Source organism: Gallus gallus, chromosome 3 (genome assembly GCF_016699485.2).
Source record: "Gallus gallus isolate bGalGal1 chromosome 3, bGalGal1.mat.broiler.GRCg7b, whole genome shotgun sequence".
Lineage (NCBI taxonomy): Eukaryota > Metazoa > Chordata > Aves > Galliformes > Phasianidae > Gallus > Gallus gallus.
The window spans coordinates 7,378,161-7,403,182 of NC_052534.1; the positions used below are offsets into that span (position 1 = coordinate 7,378,161).

Consider the following 25,022-nt stretch of genomic DNA (forward strand, 5'->3'; position numbering starts at 1 on the left):
CTTCTTTTTGGGTTTTATTGGCTCTGTATCTGTGACAGTGCAAGTGCAATCAATACAATTTCAGTTTTAACAGCTGCAGGCAGCTCAATACTTCGACTTCTTTTTTAATGTTCTTTGTGTTTTCGGTACTATCATAGCAGAGACATTTGAGGTAAAGAGGAAAGATGGGTGGCCTGAGTATATGCATTTTTTCCTTGTACTTTCTGTTATTGCATGAAAATATTATAATGTTTAAGAGCTTGCACTGAATATCTAACGCAATTCCTTTAAAAACTGACAAGTGCAAATTGAAAAGCAATGTCCCACTAATAGAGAGTTGGAAAGTGTCACTGTACCATTATTAAATCTGGAATGCTCTGGGTCTTGCATAAATTCAAACAGTACCAATGAGAACCTTAGAAAGTAATAAGCCAATTAAAATATACCTATTTGACTTTTATTTTCTTTGCAGACCACAGATGACATCCTGGTGGCCTCGGCTGAATGTCCCAGCGATGACGAGGACATTGATCCCTGTGAGCCGAGCTCAGGTGGGTTAGGTTAGTCAACTTTTTTACTACTTTCTTTTATTTCATATTTGCATGCTCCCATCTCCCAGAAATTTGGAGGGACAGTCCTTTCTTACCTAGCATGGATAAGTTAAATAGGGGCCTTTCTACCTATTATATGTATGCCAGCTGGGAGGGACAGTTTGCCATATAGTATTATTCAAAGACAATAGCCTAGGATCCATTCTTGATAGTTGTAATCTGTGCAGGGTTATAGCTTACCCAAGGCTAGGCTCACAAAGGTGTTACGGCACCCCTGTAACTGTTGTTGTGATAAAGAAGGGACAACTTCAATCAGAAGAAAGACGTTGCAATTGCTAACATCTTAAGTATTTCCCCCAATTACAATGAAAGTACAGTATTTCAAATATTTTATTATGTCAGCAGTGAAAGCAATGCTCATTTTGAATTACTGTAATAAATAGTAAAAAACCTGACTATAATACAATGCATCAGTTTCAAATATAAAATAACTTTATGGTATTTTTTCCAAAGTAAAGACATCTACAAATACTCTAAAGATTTGCTCTCAATGAGTTCTTCTCCCAGTCTGTATACATACCTGAGATTGCCCCAGGTCAAGTATAGCACCTTGCATGTAGCTTTGCTGAGCCTTATTTGATTCACAGGGACCCACTTTTCAAGCCTGTTCAGGTCCTTCTGGATGGCATCCCTTCCTTCTGTTGTGTCAACTGCACTGTTCAGCTTGGTGTCATCAGCAAACGTACTGAGGCTGCACTCATTCCTACTACTGTCTCTATGCACAAAATACTCCAGCCTTCAAAACCCTTTCTCTCCAACTTAGAGATAAAGATTGGGTGTCTATGCCAAAGGCCTTGCACAAGTCCTGGTAGACAGCAGGTTGCCCTTTCTTTGTCTACCAGTGCCGTCACTCCTCTGTAAAAGACCACCAGATTGGTCAGGCACAATCTGCCCTTGGAGAAGCAGTACTGGCTGTCTCAGAAAACATCTTTGACTCGTATGTGCCTTAATATAGCTTTCAGGAGGATCTGTTCCATGATCTTCCGAGACACAGACCTGAAGCTCACCATCTTGTAGTTCCCCAGGTCTTCCTTTCTCCCTTTTTTGAAAATAGGAGAAATGCTCCCCTTTTTCCAGTCTCCAGGGACTTCACCTGACAGCCATGGCCTTTCAAATATGATGGAGAGTGGCTTGGCAACCACATCAGGCAGTTCCTCAGGACCCTGAGATGCATGTTATTTGGCCCATAGATGTGTACGTATTCAGTCTCATGAAGCAGTCTTGGACTTGCTCTGCTCTTAAAGTGGGAAGGATTCTGCTCCCCCCTACTCCCTCCTTGAGGTTCAAGGAAAAGAGAGATGTGGAAAGCCCAACTGCCAATGAAGACTGAGACAAAGAACTTGTTGAGTAGTACTTCAGCCTTCTCCATGTCTGTTGAAGCCCGTTCTTCCTCATTAATCAGAAAGGGGTACAGTCTCCTTTACCTGGCTCCCAATAAGCCTCTTGAACCCCTTGTTATTTTTCACATTTCTCACCAAGTTTAGTTCCATCTGTGCCTTGGTTTTCCTGATCCTATCTCTGCAAGTCTGGATGGCAACCCTGTATTTTCTCTGGGTCACATGTCCCTGCTTCCACTGTTTTCCCCGTTCTATCTCACCATTCGTCACTCAGCTATACTTCTCATTTTTGTTTATTTGAGAATGGTTTTACTGTTTCATTTCTTGGATCCCAACTGCTATTGCTTTTTTAAAAAAATCATGGATTGGCACAAGAATTATATTCTCCATAAACTCAATTGTCTGGATCATTTTATCTGTCATTCTACACATCAAAATGTCACTTGTCCTCCCACTCTCTACTCTTAAAAGCTATTAATTTGCCTCCTTCTTCAATGGCCTTGTCCTTTTCTCATATATGAAACAGCTTCAACCAAAAGGGTTGTTGAAGTTGTAACTTCTTGCATATCTGTCTCCCTGTAAGCTTAGTCTTAACCACTTAATCTTACAAATAAGATTTCTCTGTAAGTAGTCCCGTAGCAGTAAAGCACTGAATAATACTGCAGTCCATCTGAACAATACCCCATCTGAATTATACTGCAGTCACCATGCACTCCTACCAGTAGGCTTAAACGTAAGTGAGAAAAACATAATATTGTTGACAATGACACAATATTTTTTTCTTGACATTTAGGATAGGAGATGCAAAATGATATGTCCCTCAATTTAAATTCTTCCCGTGGTTCAGTCCAGCTTTTTCCCCTTAATTTCTTTCACAAAACTCAGTTGTTTCTCCATAGCCACACCTTCACCTCCTCACTGAAGCTGGTGAAGCTCATGTTTCCTAACAGTTACTTCTAGAAGGAAGATAGTTATAGAATCTATATGATCATTAGTACAATTTTACTATTGTATTTTCACTTGAGAGGCCGTAGCCTGAAATGTGATTAGATTTCTTCGCTTGTTTCCTGATGATCATGCAGCAATGGATACAGCATACTCATTAATCTCACATCAATATTTTTCTAGGAAGAATGCATTGAAGGGATGGCCAGAGCCCATTTGTTTGTATTGATAGGGCCATAAGTATACATTTTCATGAGGATTGCCCATACTAAGCCTATTCCTAGCTGAAGTTCTCAGCTCAAAGTGGAAGACTACTCAACAAATCATTTGAATATTGTAGACTTATATGTCATAGATACCAGTCTTTAGCTAGATGTTACCGATCAGCTAGACTTATGCTTAAAATAGGACTTATTTTGTTGGATAAATGTCTTGCAGTTTGTAGTTGGTATCAAGTCTTGGCCTGCCACCACAAGCTTTGCTTGCAGTGCACCTGTCTTCTAAAGAATAAAGGGAAAGAAGCAATTTGCAACAAATTTCATATAGGACATAAAAATGTAGACCAGACTAGGAGTGCTAAACAGCAATCCCATCAACTTGTCTGGAACATAAAGTCACAAACATAATTGCAGATTTCATTGTGACTGCTAAATGTGCCATAATTCAATGAAGTCATAACAAATTTATTAGCATGCAAAACTTAGTCCATGTATTTTGTTTGCATTATGTTTTGTGTGGTAAAGCAACATGTATTGCTTTTCTACTCTAAATACTAATAGCAACACGAATAATAGTCTTAATAACTGTTTCCTCTGCTTCTTGTCATTGAGGAAATAGTAAAGCTTTTTCATTTTGTAGGCAAGTTATGATTAATATTAGTGGAAACTTGTCCAAAAAAGAAAAGATGAGCTGTGATGACTTACTAATTTTACCTAAAGAGCTATAAAACTGTGGGTGGGCAGGTGGCCATTTTGCATGCCTGCAGTGCTGTTCCAGCCCTTCCTGAGCTTTGTGCAGAGTTCTGACTTCTGCAGAGTTGCACTGAGCATTTGTGTTGCACTGCTTATTTGTCCCAGTTACACTGGGTAGTATTTAATTTATTAGAATATATCTAGCCCCTTTTGTGGATATGGAAAGGTTCCAAAAGGCAGAGGCCCAAACTGGGTCAAATGAAGTGAAGTCATAGAGTTTAATGGCAGGAAATCCTGATGGTGGAAAAAGCCTTACAGTTTTTAGCTTACAATAAAACAGTAGTTTTGCTGCAAATTACAGTTAAATCCTCTCAAACTCAGGAGTCAACCAGGTTTTAAATTAGAATTTAGCATGAAAAACCTCTCTGGATGGCCTCATCCAAAATGGGATACACAGAGGATTCGGCAGCCTTGAAGAACTCTGCCAGTGTGTGTGGTATTTGCTGGCCTAGAAAGCATTAGTAAAGACAACCTTCATAGTGAAAAAGTGGTCTTTTGGTAAGAAACCAAGCTACATATCAGCTTTCTACCACCAGAATCTTATGTATTGCAACGTGAGAAATTAATTAAGCATCTCATAATCAACATTTGCCTGGCGAGAGACTTGGATTCCACTTCCCAAGGCAGTGTTTGATTAGAGTACAGGACAGTCAGACCCTGTCCTGTACTCAGTCTCTAGGGAAAGAGGGCAAGAATAGCCAGGGCAGAGTTCAGTGCTGCATGCAAACTGGTGCGTTAGCCTTGATTCTTGATCCTGCAAAAGAAATGGGATTAGATGATTTCTCACATTATTATTTGAGGACCAGTAAATAGGATAGATGCTTACAGACTGATCTTTGTGCATGCATTGATTTTCCTACACCTTGGCTTGGCTTATTGCATCACAGAAAACCACTGACAGTATTCAGAAATATGCAATGCATCAGTGCAGCCAAGAGAAAGTGGACAGAGCCACTGCTTAAGATGTCTTTATAAAGTATGCAGTAGCATTCATTCACTGCTCTGGGGGTGGCTTTGGCCTGTAAGCAGAATAGTATAGGACTTTGCATGCAGACTGCTTCCTGCATATATATGTTCCTTTCTGTGTTATAATGTGTATTAAACAGATAGAAATGGCTAAGAACCGTACATTCTCAAACACTTTGTGATGGTTTAGGCTTGATCCCAGAATTCATACCTATTTTCTCTAATGAGCAGAGCTGTGAAATATGGACAGTGAAGGATTCCCTTCATGTTGCAAATTATTCACTGTATTCCTGATTCAAATAGCAGCAAAAAAATAAATAAATAAAATGCAGTGTGAGGTGAAATTATTCCTATAATTCACACACAAGTGGAAATGCCTTGTTTAATAAACTGAAGGAAATGCATCATGCAAGTACCTGAATGAAAACAAAAATTGCTCTTAGTTCAAGAGGGCAACTGTGGTCACTGTGCTTGAGACATAAGGGGAATATTTGTGTCTCATTCCAATAACCATGCCATTGTACACGTGTTTCCAGTTTTAGAAAGCTCACTGAGTTGTCTTGAATCAGCATTTTTTTAAATGCTTAGCTAAAATGCATATAGATGTGTCTACATGAGCTACTGCAGGGTGAAAATTATGTTTTATTTACCAAAAAAAAGAAAAAGAATGGCACTTAGAACATGTAAAGGAAGTGAGATGTTTCAGATGTTTCAAGTATAGATTAACCTTGTAATTGGAGTTGAAATAGTTATTAAGGTTACTTATTTTTTCTTATCCAGAAGACCCCCTTAAATGGTCAGAAAGCAAGTGTTGCACTTTTTGAAATTGTTTCACTGTAAAATTAGCTTTTTTTTAGTCAACAGACTGAGCTTTTTGTGTCTGCCACCATGAATTAAAAATACGCAGTTCTCAATTGAATTTGATCAAAAACTGGTTAAAAATGGTGATGAATCAGTTGTATTAACACTGACCTCTACCCTTTGCCAGCCGTTACTGAACATTCCTGAAACACAAGGACATTGAGTAGAATTGTAGTTTTCTAGCCAGTCCTGAGTGTTTTCATACATTTCTTGTGTTGGGAGTAACTGACAACAACATACTGAAAGAAGGGGTTTTCTTTCACTCTAATAAATCATTTCAATAATTTAGAGAATTCTAACTCCTCGAATGCACTATCTGTAATTTTAGGGATGGTCTGTGAGCCCATGCGCTCATACGTGCTTTCTTTGTGTAACCTCAAGTAGTGCATGGGACTTATGAACAAAGTAAAATTATTTTAAAGTTTATTTTAAAGCAAACTTTAAGAGAGAATTCAGCTGTTGCAAGCTAAACATGCCTTTTAAAATTTGGACAATTCAGATTTTTACTTCTTGCTGAACATATGTAATTCAGAGGGTATGGTTTAATGCCTAGAGATGACAGTATAGGTTAATGCATTCTAAGGTCTATTAATTGCATTCACAGTGATACGAACATGTCAGAATTCAAAGTATGGATGGGAACTGAGGGATGACTTTTTTCCTGGACATAATGGTTTTCTATCAGTGTAATATCAGTGACTTAGTGTGCTCTAAGACTGGTAAAAAAAAATATCAACATCAAGTCACTATAAATCATACGAAGTTCTGTCCTAACTTGTACAAGAACTTTTCCATTGATGCAAAAATGATGAATGGAGTTTCCTGTGTGTAAGGCATCCTTATTCTACTCACTTTTTTGTTGTAGTTGAAGATTCTCCTTTCTGTATGAATGGCGTCCATTCATAATGTAACATAGGGATTACTGTTTGTGTGCAAGTAACTAAAACTCTACTTCAACTTTCAGGCATACACATATAACATGAAAAGATAGCTCAGATAAATGTATGAATTAATTAGTATTAATATTGCTGTTATATGCTCAGTGATTCCACAGCTGAGATGAAACCAGATGGTAACATTTCTGGTAATTTGAGGAAACTTACTCATTTTGTAAACAGTAATTACAGAAAAATGGGCACGTTGCTTAGTGCTCCTGGAGAGGTGGCCCGTGTTACTTTTCACTCTTTTGAATATGTAAAATACTGTGGCTCAGTTCTGAAGGTATTTACACAAAAATCTGAATCATATGGTCCTGTCTGCTAGGATACTTGGGCTGCAATAGAATGCAGAAAAGCAATCCAGGCACTTCGCAGTTCATAATGCTAATTCACAAATGCTTGGGGACTGCATGTGTCATACCATTGTCCTCAGTGGAACTTCATATGTTTTTAACTGCTCATCTGAATCATGGACAATAAAATGTCTAGCAAGCAAACATAGAGTCCTTTTACTCAAGTGCAGAAGTGATATGTTAGCCAGTCAAGGCAAGCATACAATCCCTGCAGGAGGTAATGTGAGTCAGAGGAAGTGAACGTCAAGCATTTTAGAGCTGAGGATCACAGTTCTGTGGGCAAGGATCATGGAGAGCAGGAGATGCCTACGCACATTCAGCACACACAGCGGTGGGGAAGTATAGGTTTGTTCCATTGCTGGGAAAATTATTTGTCTTGCAATCCATTTAGTATTCTTTTTCTCTTCCTTTTTCTCTGCCTCACCATGTGGATATGCATAAACTCTTGAGAGCTTCCTCAATTTATCTAGAAATGTCACAGAAAACACTGTTGTTAGCATACAAGTAGTTGCTTGACCTATTATTTTTGCTACTCCCAGATAAAGAACTTGTCTTACAGACTAATGTCTCCAGCATTAGCTGGAGAGGGTGATATGTCCAGAATGACTCCAAAGAGAGAGAAATAAATCTAGCAAATCTCAAAATTACTGAATAAGGTATTACATAGACCTGACAAATTTGTTGACTGTTGATGCAGTGGCTTTGTCAATTACAGAACAACAAAAAAAACTGGATCCACGACCATGTTCTTTTAGACAAAGTCATCCTGATCTTCAAGGCTGATATTCAAGATTTTCAATTATACAGCAAATTACATCCCAGTGTTCGATGCATATGTCACTGATATGTGTAAAGAGGTTCAAGGCAGTTTGAAGCTCTTTTGTGCATGTTTGAACCAACACGAAGGACTTTTTTTATGCACATTTCAAAAGATAAACTATATACTTCATTAGGTGGTAATAATCCTTGCTTGCTTGCTTTCTATCTTACTTTCTTTAAATACCAAATCACAACCGAGTCAGATACAGGAAAGTACAAGAAAGACAGAGAGCTGTTGGAGAGGGTTCAGAGGAGGGCCACAAAGATGATCAGGGGGCTGGAGCACCTGCCCTACGAGGACAGGCTGAGGGAGCCGGACTTATTCAGCCTGGAGAAGAGAAGGCTGCGAGGTGACCTCATTTCAGCCTTTCAGTACCTGAAGGGAGCCTATAAACAGGAAGGGAGTAAACTCTTTGAAAGGGTAGATAACAGCAGGACAAGGGGGAATGGTTTTAAGTTCAAAGAGGGAAGATTCAGGTTGGATGTCAGGGGGAAGTTCTTTACCAGGAGAGTGGTGAGGTGCTGGAACAGGCTGCCCAGAGAGGCTGTGGATGCCCCATCCAACCTGGAGGTGTTCAAGACCAGGTTGGATGGGGCCCTGGGCAACCTGGTCAAGTAAATGGGGAGGTCGGTGGCCCTGCCTGGCAGGGGGGTAGGAGATTCATGATCCTGGAGGTCCCTTCCAACCCAGGCCATTCTGTGATTCTTTGATTCAGATCTTGTCCCATATGTGACATGTGTTGATTGTTCCAGCTGAAAGTTTATGAACTCCATTACAAAGCAACCTCCATTTTATCTTCTGAATTCTCTTCTGAAATCTGATTAAAAATCCAAAATTTAAGCATGTAATTATTAAAATTGGTCTTTTTCAATCAAGCTTACACTTGGAATCAGGGCTACTCTTAGACTGTTGACATAAATGTGTAGTTCTAGTTTCTTAGAAATTAGATTCTGTGCAACTGGTACCTTGATTAATGGAAGGCAACTGTGTTCGATGAACTACTCTTCATTCCAGTTTGATTGGTACACTACACCTAGTGTATATATTTTCTCCTGCACTATACTGTTGACGCTAGCAGTACTGAAGCTAACTTAAGTCACTTTGTAACACAAACACATTGAATTTTGCCTCTTTGTGAGGAAAAAGAGATTTTTCCTCTGCCCTATCATCATCACTTTTCAATGGGTATGTTAGTAGAAGAAAAACAGCATTTTGTGAAGGGATAAAATGGTTGATAGCCAACATGATGTTGTTTATCTATGCCAAGTTAGAACAGTGTAATTTTAAATCAGATACTTAAAATTCTATAGGAAATTTGCTTCACCTTTACTGTTCAGAGGAAGGATTAGATAGAAAGGTGAGAATCTGAGGCAGCCATCCGTAGCAAACAGAGAAAATACAATTTTGCTAGGAAGGGGGAACACTGCATGTATGATGGAAGTCAGAGGTGTTAGAGTCAGGTGTCTGAGTTAAGTGACCCTGGGCACTTCCTACTTGTGTGATCTTTTGCAGCTTAGTTATTCTACATTCGGACTGGGGACTTACAGGTATGTAAGCAAACCATTATGCTTCAAGCTAACCATTTGAGGTACCTGATAAATTCAATTAATATGGTGTTAGAAAGTAGTTAGTGTATGCCAGCTGCAGCTTATCAACTAATTACCATGTTAACAGACTGCTGGCAGTGAACAGGGCTGCTTACCCCACTGCCACACGACAGAGATAAGGGCAAACTGGTACTTTTTGCTGATGTTTTCTAGCAATCAGTGCAGAGCGAATTTTCATTATCTCGTGCATATATAGTAGTAGGACCATTGCTGCTAATTTTCAGCTACTTGCTAAGACCTAATTTAAACTTCTCCAGAAACATTGCATTTTTTTAGTGCGTCATTTGACAACCTGCAGAGTGGCAAGTGAATGCTGCCAAGTTGGAGAAGTAGTTATTCTCTAAGGATATTACTCATAAATGGAAGCGGGGAAAATTCAAGGAAAAAAATAACCTGTAATGAGGATGCATGGACCCAAAATTGTCTAACCCTAGGCTATGTCATTCTAACTATACAAAGACCTGAAGGAAGTCTTGTTCTGCTGTGTTGACATGCTGTCCTGGCCCATAGATTTCAAAACCTGCACTTCTCCAAAGGTTAAGAGCTGTAGTCTAGATCTGCGATTTGGGGACCTTCACTGTAAACCAGCTTAAACAGTAGATTCTGATCTGCATACAAGACATGTTATGAACATACACTTAAAGAAGTTAGAGAAAAGGGGTAATCAAAAAAATACAAGACAGAAGCAGTGAGAATATAGGAGAATTATATTCCAAAAAAAGTGTTTTTTAGATACCTCAAACTTTTTCTTTGTGATTACACCATTCAGCAGTATTGCTTTACAGATGATGATGACAGAAGCAGAGGTAAACACAGTGATTTTTTTTTTTTATGTTTTAATATCATTGAGAAAAAGAATATGAAAAAAATAAGTGTTATTTATATCAGTCCTGAAGTCCATTTAGCTTTCTCTTCCCAACCCCTAGGGTAACACCTGAGGTCTGAGAAGTAATAAGATTCAGGCTCAACAAGTGTGGCTATATAGCTGTGAGTTGTATCCATGCCTTTGTTTGGCAGCTGTAGCTCAGTATTTGTATATAGTGTATGCACATCTTTAAACCCTGGACCCACCTTTTCCCAAGCACATAATCAGGTTTATTATTAGTTGGTCTGACTTGATGACAGTAATTAGAGCGAATTAAATGCAGTGTGCACAGACATTTCTCTCATCAGGTAGAAGCTGCTTAGTGAAGGAAAACATTCAGGGGATCACCCACAATTGCAAATATCAGAGTATATGCATCTCATTTCACAAGCAAGGATCACTCTTTGCTCTGCAGGACAATCCATCAGATTTCTCACTCTTTATAATGACGTTTTGGTGTTCCCCTGCAGAAAACTGGTTCCTGGATTTGATTTGATTAGTTTTTGTGTTGCCTTTTGTTTCTTCTGTTTTAAGCAAAATGATAATAATAGAAACAGCAAGCAAAGAAGCCTTTACCCTTTGCTCAACAGCAAAGCTTTTACTAAATTCAGTGCGTTCCAAATGTCACTGTCACTAACACTACAAGTTCTTGGTACAGTGAAGCCATTAAAACAGTTAGCTGTCACCAAAAAATGTTTCCAGTGCCCCAGCTCTTTCCTTGCAGTAACACTGGTGTTCATCCCACTCTTCAGAGAGCTAGAGCTGCAAGCAGCCAACATCCTCATTTAGCTCTTCCAGCTGTCTCCCCATGATTAGAATTACTTACCTCGAGCTTGAATATGTTATCAGAAGTCTAATTTTTTTTAGTCTTCCTTATGTTATCTTATTCACAAAAACATATATATTTTTTCTGTTTAAGAATACTTTGATTTAAAATCTACACTATCCATTGACTCTTTTGAGCAGTCAAAATTTCTAAAGCAAAGTTACAAATTACCAAAACCCCCCAGAACACACACAAACACCGGATAAATTACTTAGAAGCAAAGATGAATGATGAATGTAGAAGTGGGGAGAGATAGACGGTTGAAGAATAAAAGGAGAAAGCATTTATATTGGGAGGCAAGGAACGCTAAAAGAGGAGCAATATAACTAAAAACAAAAAACCATGACAGTAAGAGCCCAGGGATAACGACTGCTCAAAACATGAAGCAATACAGTGGGTCACGTTTTCTATTTTGGCTAAAATTAAATTTAGTTTTGCAGAAAGTGTTTCCACAAAACCTTCTTACTAAGCTGTGTGAAATATATTCTCCCCAGCTCTGCAGATCATATTAACTTGCAAAATCCATTCTTTGCATGTCTTATCAATTGCCACTGCACTACCAACTAACTGTTTTGACATGTAAAGAAGGTTGAGATCAGCTTCCCATGTGTCGGCCACAGAAAGAAAAAGAACGCTGTGTACAAAACCTGAAGTCATAAGAAAGTGGTAGAATTTGTATATTATTTGACATCAGTATGTCAGGTCACTGTACTTGGAAATAAACACTGTATTCTGTGCAAAGAGGGAATGTATTGCTTCCTAATATAGGAATCACTATTTTTATCTGTGGATGCTGTTCTGCTGCCGGACTATTTTTATGAGTAGCTAAATTAGTTATCATCACTTTAGAGGCATGTTAATGCATTATATCTTTCCTACTAAAAACCTTCAAGATTTCAATTCATAGGAAGCAAAGAATCTGACTTTGTGCACCAAAGAGTAGTACAGATAGCGTAATAATTTTATCTTAAGCACCTTTGAAAGTAAGTTATTATCTTGTTCTCTTAAGCTCAGCAAGCATCTGACAGATATTTTTAGAGCAAATGCATTGACGTGATTCAAGGTGGGAAATGTGTTGCTTCACTCCCAAGCACCAGACCTTTCTACCACATCTCTAGCAGTTTTATGTGCAGCTCTCAGCTCCCATTCTCTCTGAATCCTGATGTCAAAATGACCAACGAGTGCAGCATGTATTTTCAGCAACGCAATTGCTTTGTGGTATCTCTCTCACATGGATTATATGTGCCTTTGGACACAGACTATTCCAAGTCTTATGGAAATTGGCCACTGAGATGCAGCTCAGTGGAATTACCTCCTACTTTTTTCCTCCAATGACAGCTCGTTCTTTGCTGGGCAGCCCTCGAGGAGCCCATTTTTGTCTCCTTTCAAGAGCTAACTGAGTCCAAAAAGGAAGGCAGTGGGCTGAAATACCCCTGTATTCAGGCCAGGGTGGGTTTGTAAGTTTATAGCAGATCCTCATCCTGTTTTTGCAGTTGCACCTATCCCACCTGTTCAGCAGAGGAAGCACGGAAGTTTGTTTTTCCAACATATTCTTTGTAATGAGACATTGAAATTGCAGTGAGCTCAGAAACCAGTTCACTAGAATCCAACAATGCTGCAGAAAGCCAACCACAAACAGGTCTACAATGATAGCGCACAGAGTGAAAATTAATATGTGTCCTGTAAATAATTGCCTTCATGCCTCATTGCGAACAGAGTAGTTAAACATTCTTGTCTTGTGAGTAATTTCCTATTCACAGTTTGTGGGAAGGCATAAATGTAAAGAAAACACGTTTGGGGTCCATTTGCTGGATTTTTTGTTTTGTTTTTAAGTCTGCTAATTTCAATTCACAAACACCATGGGAGCCCGCAATTCCAATTTTCTTTTCACAGTATTAATGAAAACTGGGCACTGAAAATAGTTAGCTTTTTCCCTTTAAATTTTAAACCACTTTAGAAGTACAGTCAAGAATAATAACTTTCTAATCCATTACTACATAATGCTAAACGGTGTTCAATTGCTATTATTTCATGTAAAGTTTTCTTCATAAGTGGTAGAAGAGGCTTTTAAAAGTCTGTTCTAAGCTGGCCTTTGAGGCAGTCCAAAAATGCTGGTTGTATGCTGTTGAGAAGATTTGTGCTTCAGAGCAGTTGCTGTAAGAAGGGATCGTTGCACTGCAATGTGACCTTTCATTTCTTCTCACTGTGGTGGTGTGGTCTGCACATGGTCACAGTCCTTATGATTTTCTCTTGATTCCCCATTTAAGTATCTTCAACTTCAGATAGATTGCTCTTAGAATATTTTCATGACTTTTGTACTTAAATATCGGAGTCTTTTTATTATATTTAATCTTGATCTACCTCCAAAGATTCTAGCTTATTATTCAAAATAAGGAACTTCATCAGGGATGAAGTAAGTGGTGTTCTGATGCTGTGGACACTTAAGGAGACAAGTAGCAGCCCAGCTTTTCCCATTGGTATACCTCTGCTCCTGTGTCAGGAGCCAACAACTGCCTGGTTCAGCTGCAAAGATCCTGGGCTGAAAGCTGCATCATGTGTTTCTCGGAGTGTTGAGAAGCAAAGAGCAAGATTTCTGTAACCTGCTGTTACTTGCTCTCCACCTACGTCATCTGTTGTGCATCCTTGCAATCGTTCCCCTCTTGTAGGGGAGAAGGTATCCAGGTTAATTCACCTAGTATATCTGTGTCTTAGTCACATGAAGGTCCTGTTTAAATAAGAGGCAGCTGTTTTTCAGCAGTGTTAGTGGCTGGAGATTGCTTATTTACGTAAGATACAGTGGAAGCTGTATCAGCTGTTGGCCTTTTCCTCCCTGTCTGAAGATAGGACACTTGCTTTATAGCACTTGCGCTGTGAGCCTTTCCAGCCACAATGCTCACAGGCAAACCCATGTACTTTTTAAAACTTTCCTCTTATTTCTTTCTTCATTTGCCTTGGAAGGTCCTGCTAGGTTAAAGGAGTATTTTAACATAAGCAGAAGAAAAGTAGCAAGAATGCATTTCCTTTGCTGAACTGCTCCTTTTGTAAAAGTCCAAACAAACATAACAGCAAATGCTTTGAAAATGTTTTAAGTTTAAATAAAATTATTGTATTGGTTGAATAGTCCTCAGACAGATGGGATAAATGAGATAATTGTGAAAACATTCTTAAAAATAAAAGGATGTCATCAGATGAAAGGCAAGAGTGAAAGTTGTTCCTTACATGTTCTTCAGGATGCAGTGTTAAAAGACAATTTTCCTATACACAAGCTGTTGTCATAGTGGATATTAATTTTAACGTTCACGATGGCGTTTGGTCCAAATGTCTATACTTTCAAGATGAAGAGAATCTGTTAGTCCATCAGGTATTAACAGAGTTTACTCAGTTTCTTCTATTATTTTTCAGCCATGAATTCGTTTTCCTGAACCCACATACAATAACATAAGACTGTCTCCTTTTCATTCACTATGGAAATACTTAGGTGTCTACTGTGTAACAGACATGGAATCATAGAATTGCTCAGGTTGGAAAAGACCTTAAAGATCATCAAGTCCAACTGCAACTTAACCATACTACTCCAACTCCAGTGTCTTTACACTTTACATGTAAAAGATTTTCCGTTTGCTACAGTAGGCGCAATGAAGAAACAGGATCTAATATGGTCACAGCTTGGAGCTAGGCCTCGTTTCTTAGTAGGGTGACATCTACTCTGAAATGAGAAAAAGTTCTTGAGCCTTTTGAAGTAAAATTGGTTCTGTGACAACTGGTTGTGGAATAGATCAATTGTACCAACATGTAACAAATAAGAAGTTGCAGAGGAAAAAGATTATAAAATTTAAATACTACTTGACACAAATGACAGTTTTCTTGAATCTTGCTGTAGCAGCCATGTTCTTTCACCCAAATAAAATGTCACCTTATGTGGGACAACTGCCAGGAAGTAGCTTTCTAATAGTAGGAACACAAATCACCAATAAGTAAGTAATGGGTGATAGCAAGGTAGAGAAGTAGCTTTATTTTTTCCAGGGTTTGTGGCTTTTTTGCTGTTCTATAACTCCCAGACCAATTGTGGAAGTCAATGGGAAAGCACAGGAAAGCAGCTGGTGGCCACTTCTAATTCTGGTTGTCCAAACTAATTGCAATTGTCTCACCAGTGTAGATGGTTGGTGTGGTGTTGTCTTTAATGCAGCATACTTAAAATCATCATGTTCCTGTCATATCTACTGTGCAAAAGTAACTGTGGGGCATAGTATGCTTTTGTACACCTTAAGCAAGACATTACTCTAAATATACTTCTCTAAAGTGCTGGTTGTAGCAAGGCCTGATAAAGATGACAGTAGGGATACGTTGGAAACCTAGCTTTTATAAGTACTCTTAGTTAACACTTATACTATACAGACTGTATAATGTATAATGACTTAAAATGTGGTTTCTGTAAGCCAGCCTAGATGTTTAATGAAAGTGTTCTGCACTGCTCCATGGGAAGCCTTAGTTCACTCACTGCTCTTTTCTGGCTCCTGAGCTCAGCCAAGGCTGGTGTTGCTAGGGTTCACAGCCTCTTGGGGCTTTAGAAATGCTGGTATAATTAGAGAAATGCTGCACAGACCCAGGCCACTTCATCGTTGTCTGAGATAGATCTTCTGTGAAGTATGACACTTATTGCCACTCAAAGAAATTCTATACAAAGACCTGCCCCCCTTCATTCTGCTAAATGAAATAAAGAAAGGATATAATGGGAGATGTATATGCCTTGCATGTGATGTGGACATTTAACCTAAAAATTCCTTCTGGAATTGGCTTTCATTCCACATGATTGTGCAAGGGGCTAAAATGTGTCAGACAACACAATAGTTCTGATCAAGAAGACTTCACAGGTCGGTCGGTTCATATCACAACTGAAAAGAACAGAATCTGGTCTGAGATGTGGGTTTTCAGAAGGCTAAGCCCTTGATCTGTGTCATGTGAGAGGTTTTTTCTGGCCTTGGGAACGTCTGGTCAGTGAAGAAAAGGAGCAAGAGAGAAACTGAGTGAAAAAGTGCTCTAAAGTGCAGTCACATTCAAGGAAGGCTGTGAATGATGAAAGAGAAAGGTAGAGTTGAGAGCATTCAAAAATAAAGAGAAGTAAAGTTAATTTGAAGAAAACAATAGAAAGAAAGGAGGAATTGAGAAGCTTGTTGACAGAAGGTTAAAGAATAACTGAGGATGCTTTATTTGTAGCCAGCTTATTTGCTGCAATCATTTATTATTATGGGAAATTTTGAGTTTTTCCCCCATTCTGTTTGCTTGTATGTCTTATTGTCACTATCACTGTTCTCACAGTAACTACAAAAGAGTTGCTTTTTGTTCTTTACAAAAAGTGGCAAAGGAAGAGCCTTTCTTCCCAGATCAGTGTGCTGGCACTTAGATTCTGGCATGCCTTATTCTTTGCTTAACAACAACACTTGGAGAAATTGTATTTCTGAAGGCTAATATTACATTTTTCTTGTTGCCTTTTCCTTGTTTAAAGCCTCATTACTCCCACTAACAGACATGAGAATGGAATAGGCTGCAAACCTGAACATTTCAGGACCAGTAGGATAGGGGGCATTGGCAGACAGTCCCGACCTAGTGAGTGCAATTAGAAAGATGTACAGCAGTAGCATGTAGACATGACTAACTCTTCAATGTGCAAACTCAATAATAACCTCTCCCTTATTTCATTATCTACCTACAGCAAATCCTACCAGGGCAGGAGGAGGAAGGGAGTATCCTGGCTCATCTGAGGTGATTCGTGAATCCAGCAGCACAACAGGCATGGTAGTTGGGATCGTGGCGGCAGCGGCGCTGTGTATCCTCATTCTCCTGTATGCCATGTACAAGTACAGGAACCGAGACGAAGGATCGTATCACGTAGACGAGAGTCGAAACTACATCAGTAACTCAGCACAATCCAATGGGGCTGTAATCAAGGAAAAACAGCCCAACAGCGCTAAAAGTTCCAACAAAAACAAGAAAAATAAGGATAAGGAGTACTATGTCTGATCTCAACATCTAAATGAACGCTTGTATAGAAATAGTCTTCATTTTATCTGAGACATAATACAAACTTATTTACTTTACTTTTTATGAAGCACATTCAAAAACAAACAAAAAAGACAGGGAATGCAATCAGAAAGGAAAGACTGTTTTTAAAAACAAGCATTTCATGCTCTTGTTTTTCAGAAACGGGAGCTGATAAATTCCCTAACATCCACAGTGTTTTCATTTACTCTGCCTGTCTTTATGTTGCTGGAACAGTTCTGAAAGACAATGATGGCACCACGCATTCATAAAGCAAGGAGTATTACTACAACATCAAGGCACAATATGAAACAAAACAAATTTAAAACAAAACAAAACAGGAAAAAAAAAACAGAAAAAAGAAGCTACCTATGATTCTGGATTTAGCCAAAGTGCTAGTGCTTTCTTGAGAAGTAAGTTAGTCTTATTGTCAGAGAAGACTGTCATTATATATGGTGACTCAACAAGCAAACATAGACAGTTTGCCGTCTGGTGCAGTGAAGCAGTGATTGGAAACTTGCATTTGAAACAAAGTGCTGGCTTTTCTGAAGACTTATGTAGAAATACTTTCAAAAAGCCCCTTTCTGGTTGTGAGGAAAATAGTACGGAGGCCTTATTTTCAAAAACAAACAAAAAAAATCTGGAATATAAGGCACATTTCCACAAAAATAAAAAATAAAAAAAGAAAGAAAGACGAGGAAACAAGAGGGCATAGATGCAATCATTGGGAAATTTTCATGCACGCTTAATATGTTATTACATATGTTTATATAAAAACACATCTATATGTGCTTTCTGGACTGTGATAAGTGATGTTTTATAGCCTGTTGTATAGAAAATGCAAACTATATCTGCTCTTCAGCCATTTTTGGTAAACTCAATGTTATAAGTGTTGCTAGGTATAGAGAGTTTTATGACATCTGGAGCAACAGACATACTTCATTTTTTTTGCAGCCATTATAAATTGTCACAGACTTTTTTTTTCCCTTTGTTTTTCTTTTTCTTTTTTGCATTTTAATTTACAGTGTAGTGGTTATGCTAAGGGGGACGTGTATGAATGTATATAAGAGTCAGCTAATTTTTTTCTTACCTGTACAGCCTCTATTCTGTTGCAATTAAGTTCTCGTAGTTTGTATGAAAGAAGTGGACTAGAAAGCAAAAATATATATCTATTGTAATTTTTCTTCTCCCTCCTATCCCCATCTCTCGCTCCTGGTTATGCATCAATGAAGTTGATCAGAATAGCCAATTTTCCTAGAAATATACTTTCATTAATTAGCTAAATATTTAGAGACTGGTCTTTGGCTTACAGTCAGAGCTTCACTATTGAAGAGCATGGTTTGCCTTACAGGAACCTCTTCTTACAAAATTATGAGAACGATGAGTTTCTTGAGAATCTTAGGAAGTATCATATAGTGTTGATCTGGCATTCTGTTTTACAAACAACAGTTACTACAGCCTTGAATGGTAAGAGATCTAAAAAGGCCCATTTTAATTATCCAGGCTGAATCTACTGCAGAATTTACCCCTTTCTCCAAAAAGGAAATAATCTCGAGGTGCACGATAGTATTTTTCAATGGTGAGCATTTTGGCACATTAAAAAATATTAGTTAGCTAGGTTGATTGTGCAGTATTGAAAGGCATCATAACCAGATAAATATAAGTTCATCATGTTTTAAAATAATAGCTTTTCTCGCATATATAAAGCATTAATGCATTTTAGTTAAATGTATTAAATCTAATGCTATAATTTACATGTTAAAGGGTTGGTTTTTTTTCCAGTATTGTTTTGTTAGGTTCACAGCAATAAATCATAGCGTAACATTTTATTTACATGGAAGTTCAAAGGGAATACATTAGACAGAAAGAGGGTAGTTCGATGGAAATCAACCAAATCATTGGAAGGCCTCCTGAGAGGGAATACAGATGTTTACACTTTATAGGCAGGAAGGAGGAATATAAAATTAGCTTTAAACAGCAGGCACAAAACATTTCGTTGCGTGTTACTCACTGTAGCTGATGAAAAACGCTGGAGACTGGTACAGCTATCTGTCTGGGAGTCAGAGCACTTTAAAAATACATGTAGCTGACACAAAAATGCCTCTTTTGAAGGTTGCCAACCACAACAAGGTGTGTTATGTTGTATTTATGAAATGATTTTTTTTTTTCAGAGAAATGAGAACAGCTTCATAAAATCCATTCAAAACTCATTTCATAGATGGTTGTTCACGTATGGCATTCATAAGTCCTCCCACCTTTGCAAGACAGCTGTACTCAGGGAAAGGCAGGGTAAGTTATACTGAGGGTCATTACTGGGAGCAAGAGACTTGAGCTGGAGGCAGGAGAGAAGTTGAAAGCCAGATGGTGGTCAGTACTGAAAGATTTCGATGCTTAAAGAAATGTGGAAAAACAAGAATAAACTGATGGCAGGAGAGATGGGACATGGCAGAATATGGTTTGGGTGAGACGGAATGGTCTTTTCTGCTTGGTATCGATTGCATTCATGAAATAGCATGGTTAGGTCAACTTCCAGGCAGTTTGGTAGATTAGTCTTTAAATAAATCCATACATCAAGGAAAAAAAATTTCTGCTACTACCATAAGAAGCAAACACAATTTTAATACTGTTTCTGAAGGTTCTCCTTTTTCCTCTTTAATTTTGTAATTTAACAAAAAAACAAATATGGATATATCAGAAGTGCCAGCAAGTGGATTTAATATTCCTTTGTGTTTAAAAACAGCAGCAACAACAAGCAAACAGACATAAAACAACTACCTAACATAAAATTGGATCCCTACTCTATAATAATCTAATTTGTTTGACTGAGATGGCTTCATTTCTATGACTGTATTGTGTTGCCTTTTTTAACAAAACACTAAATAATGTGTGAAACTTTCAACCCTAAGACATCGAAGAGAGGCCCAATGCCCCTAACCTTATAGTGCTTTCTGTGATAGATATTTACGATTTTTTTATTTGTTGCAAGGCCAATTTATTCATTATCGGAAATGCTAAGCAAGTGGAATTTACTGTTTTGTTAATAAAAATGTTTCTTAATACAAATGCTGGCTTGGCTTTTTTTTTTTCTTTTTTGTTTTGTTTTCTTTTCCCCTCTTGCACTTTGATCTGGGGTACCAGTTCATCTGATGGCCATGAAAAAGAAGTTGGAAGTGATATAAAATGAAAGACATTCGTGTCAACAAAGTGACCTCTTGAGTGAACTCCTAAATGAAAACCTTCTATAAGTCTTCTGTTCAACTTACCCAGTTAGAAAAGCACAAAAACAATAATGCATTGCTGTGCAGAACTACTTCATTTGAAAATGCCTTGTTTTTTCTAATGTCAGGAACTTGGAACTTAATATTCCCTTACTCTGCCACCCCGAGACTGGAAAAAGAATTCCTTTCCTTTTCCACGACTTTTTCCTCATTGAAAGGAGATGGTGGAATATAAGGTAACAAGATGAAGGAAATCAAACCAATGATATTTTCTTTTGTCTAAAAGTTTGTTTAAAGTTAATGGAAGAATGAGCATATTTTGGTTTCTCAAAAACATTCCTCAATAATTCTTGCAAAATTTCAACTGCAGCTAATCTGTTCCATGAGTACTTTCCTTTTTAGCATGGCATTTAAATTTGGTGCTAACTTCAAGCAAACATCAAATCCTATTGATTTCAGTAAGCGCCTAAAGCTACCTAAATGCATTGCAGATTGCAGGTGGAGTTAAGATTTTGGATCTGAATTCCGAGAAGAATTTAAATGTATCACCTTTAATCACATCAGTAGCTTCTTTGGCTTCAATAGGATTTATTTATCTGCTTAATTAGGTACAGACTGAAGCATTTTAGATAATATATGTTGAGAAATATCTGGAGAAAATAGTCTCTATCTTCTACTGGTATAAAGCAGTCAACAGTAAGCTTACATTCTGAAGTATTTTATAGTGGAATAGTAATTGAGTGTGTTCACATCTGTGTGTTTTAGATAAATACTGTTCATTTTATTAAGGAACATGCTTCTACTTCATGCACAGCTGAGCTTTAACAATAGTGATTTTTGTTATACTGCTGTATGGGACCTGCTGAGTCACAGCCTGAAACACTGATTGAGCACCTGGGGAAAGGACTCGGTCAGCCCTGGGAGCACAGGTGGAGGCAATTCAGCTTTGTGACCAGAAGGGGTGCAGCCTGGCTGCACCTCTCTTAGACCCCATTTAAAGGCTGACTGCCACTAGAGAAGGGTTTCTTTCTGGAGGTCCCTCCTTGGTGAAGTTTTCCCTTTGAACCTGGAATCTTATGATATGGGTGAGCAATCTTTTTCCCTTTCTTTATAGCACCTTTCTATCATGCTGGTCTTTCTGTTACACCACCTTTGTTGTAACACCTTTCCCATTATATTGATCTGTCTAATTGCTACAACTAACAACAACAAAAGCTGTATACTTTCTTACTCTGTATGTTATTTATTCATTTTTCCTATGTCTATACACTGCTCTCCCTTTTACCAAAAATGTAATGGTCTCTCGGTAGCTGCATCATCCATTAACAGTTAACTGCTGTAAGTGGTGACCTCCATGATCAATCACTACCTCAGCCACGTAGCTAAAAAAGCTTCACATGATGAAGAAAAAAAGAAAGAAAAAAAAAATTGTACAAAACCCCTAAACACAATGTAGAGCAAGGGAAATAGGGCACTCGTAGGCTGTAAATTACAGCTGTGTTTGGTAATTTTCTCCAATATGTCGTCTTTATAGTTTAACAAAGCAGTTCTTAATTTGGGTACCTAAATATGGTTTTAATACTAATTATAGAAATTTGCTTCTAAATTCAGTCCAGCCCTGAATAGTGGTGTTCATTACCATTATGCTGTGATAAAACAGATTTGTCAGTACAATTTTATTTGGAATCAAGGCTGTTTGCTTTGCTTTAAAGCCCCTGTCTGTAAGTATTCCAATGTTAAAATGTTTCTGGTCCTCCTGGGAGAGGGGAAAAGATATCCAGGCTGCATTTAAATCAATTTGCAACTTCTGTATGCTAGGGCGATACAATTGCCTGCCAGGCTCTTAGTGCCTATTCCTCTTTTGATCGTTCTTCACTCTCCACAAAACCAGAAGTGTTCCCCACAGGTTAAACTTTGAGCTTGAAATTTCAGATATCTGTGCTTAGTTTTGTGAGGTGCAGGGCCAGAAGTCATTGCAGCTTTCACTAGCTTGTTTTTGAGGCTTCTTAAGGTCTTTGAGAGACTTCAGCTGTAACCTCTGTCCTCTGGAAAAGATAGTATGTACCCTCTCCTTTCTCAGTTAATCACTACCACACAGGATAGACCAGGCTCTGAGCACTCTGATTAAGCTGTAGGTGTCCCTGTTCATTGCAGGGGAGTGGGACTAGATGATCTTTAAAGGTCCCTTCCAACTCAAATGGTTCCATGATTTTCTGATAATTATCTTCTTTCACTGTTTAGAGCAGTTAAGTTTCCATATGACAGTGCTCCTCCAGAAAATGAGGTTAAATTGTGGTAAACTACTTTTTTTAAGGAAAAAAAAAAAAAAACATACAATTTACATAAAGGGTAGACTTAATTCAATGAATGTGGCATTTTTTAATAGGTAAATTGGTTTTAAGTATGGTAATTTCATTCCAGCATCTACCTGAGAGGTTTAAAAGTCCATGACAGCAAATTGTCAACAACATGCTTTCTGGAAACAATAAAGGCATTACCTTCTTTGTAAGAGTACTCAGGAGCCAGCAGCAAATGTGAACACGTAGGTCTGGTTACAGCAAATAACTGTAAATGCAAAGGGAAATGGAATTTGGGCAGCCAGAAATAACTGCAGCCAACTGTTGCTGGACTTAGGAGTCCATTTGCAAGCAAGTAGGCATTTATTGGATGATATTAGTCACAGATTGGGATGGAGTGGGCTGAGAAAACACTGGCATGGCCTGCACGGCTGTATCAGATTTTTCAGGCCATGGGCCCAGCTGCTGCTGAAGGTGCCCTCCAGTCTGGAGAAGTGGGTAGGTTTTACAGAACAGCTGCTGCACACCCACTGGTCTGCTGTTTTCCAGTAACCCTTCTTTTTCCAGTTGAAATGAAAATACAGTTTCTGTCAAAAGTAAAGCGGATTGCTTCACTTCACAGTTCTAGTGGCTCCCAAAATGTGTGGCAGTACAGCCAGCGCCTCACAGAAACCAGGCTTCAAAGAAATCTGTGTGGGCTGGGTTTTGGCATTCAGGGAGGGCCGGCACACTGGGAAATGCTTATCATCCCTTATGATGTCCCCACAGAGCTGTTTTTGCTGTCACCCCTGCTAGGTCCTGAGTTTGGTACTCTGACACAGAGGTGGGTCAGAACAAAGTAGGCCTCAGAGGGCCCAGGCCCAGTTTTGAGTTCTTAAGGCAGCGAGCAGGTTGTAGCAGGCCATGTTACTGAATTGTAGTCCTTGGAAAGGACCTCTGGAGACCATCTAGTCCAGCCCCTCTGCTAAAGCAGGTTCCCTGGAGTTGGTTACACAGGAAGGTCCTGCCAGCACAGGGCCATGTTTTGTCCTCTCCAGACGATGCTCGGGATGGGACTGTTGATTTATCAATGTCTCCCTTCTTCACTTTCTGAGCTACTACAGGGCTGAGGTCCTTAGAGCCACAGTACTGTGACACTCCTAGCTTTAGCAGCAGGTTCCCTGAGGAACAGCAGCTGTGACAATAGAAGGTTCAAGGGATGCAGCCCCATCCTGCTGTAAGTACAGAAATAGGAGCAATTCAGCTGCAAGGGTCTTACAAGAAAAAGTTCTCGAAAAAGTTCTCAAAATAGTCATGGCATCACACATGTATGCTGCCCCTCTGGCAGAGACTTAGCTTGAAATATCAGGGAAATGAAAATGAATAGCATTCCGAGGTTAACTTTGGGAAAATGTTGAAGTTAATCAAGTTTCAGATTCGCTTATTCAATACCACATTTTCAATCCCATACTAGTGTTGCCTTACAGGCTACGTGGCACACAGTTAAGATGCCTGAAGTCCAGCTCTCAGTTGAAAACAATACTGGTTTTCTGTCATTTTCTGCTCCCAATGTCCATTGATGTTCCTCTGCTAGCAGTGAAGAGGTCTAGGAATTTAATTAGGAGTTAATTAATTGTTTCTCTAAAGCTCCAACTGCCTGTTCCACACACCAGAGAGGAAAAGCTTACTTCTATTGATGTGCTTGGAGAGGGAGGCAAGGCCTGAAAGCCACCCAGGAAGCTGCATCCCATAAGGATTAAACTCATGTCACAACAATATCCCTAATTTTCTGGGAGTCCAGAAATCAAAGGTATTGACCAGAGAATTTTGACCAGACAAACTTCACTGTATAGTGTCAAACCTTAACAAAATACCTAACTCAGAGCCCAGCTTCTCAGGAAAATGCCACCCTCCCTGCTAGTTTTTTGGGGCATGAAGGTGAGTTTAATTCCTCGTCAATTACACCTGGAGAGGTAGCAAATGTGTTACCACTATCAGTTCCACCTGGCAGAAGGGTTTTCCTGCTAGAAAACAGAAAACTGTAAGCTTTCTGTAGTTACAACACCATCTCAGCTAATTGTACAGAGATTTTTCTTTAGATGTAGTTATTACTGGAAACCACTGAAAAGGCACATGGCTGCAGAATTTAAAGGCCAGAACTGCATTCTTTTATGCATTCTGGGTTTTCACTGATTTCCTTTTGATTTATAGGTGAGGTTCAAATCACAGGACAAGAAGAGCATGCTCCAAAAATAAAAGCAGACTTTGGCTTATGCTGTCCAGCGAATTGCCATATGAAAGCAGGAGGATTTCGGGTAATTAACTCATTTAAATCTCAGTTTCTTGAAGGATGGTGCTTGGAAAAGGAGAATTTATGCCTAGCTCTTCTGAAAGCTTTTTTACATCAAATTGC

At 38.7% G+C, this 25,022-nt stretch overlaps 1 protein-coding gene and 1 long non-coding RNA gene across 43 annotated transcripts in view; both read left to right on the plus strand.

Moving 5' to 3' along the window:
* The window catches only part of NRXN1 (neurexin 1), a 650,659-nt gene extending 630,481 nt beyond the window's left edge, over positions 1–20,178 (plus strand). For 27 of the 42 annotated variants that reach the window (XM_040696731.2, NM_001198975.2, XM_015278034.4 and 24 more), the window contains 2 exons: positions 452–539; positions 16,790–20,178. In XM_040696731.2, the coding sequence (XP_040552665.1) occupies positions 452–539; positions 16,790–17,097 (396 nt within the window). In that variant the 3' untranslated portion in view covers positions 17,098–20,178. The remainder of the gene's footprint in view (positions 1–451; positions 540–16,789) is intronic. The other 15 variants (XM_040696733.2, XM_015278038.4, XM_025148498.3 and 12 more) reach the window with 1 other exon arrangement.
* Positions 20,179–21,352: 1,174 nt separating this feature from the next.
* Positions 21,353–25,022, plus strand: part of LOC121110205 — a 53,302-nt gene continuing 49,632 nt past the window's right edge. The window contains exon 1 of the long non-coding RNA XR_005858690.2: positions 21,353–21,418. This is a non-coding gene — a long non-coding RNA (uncharacterized LOC121110205). The remainder of the gene's footprint in view (positions 21,419–25,022) is intronic.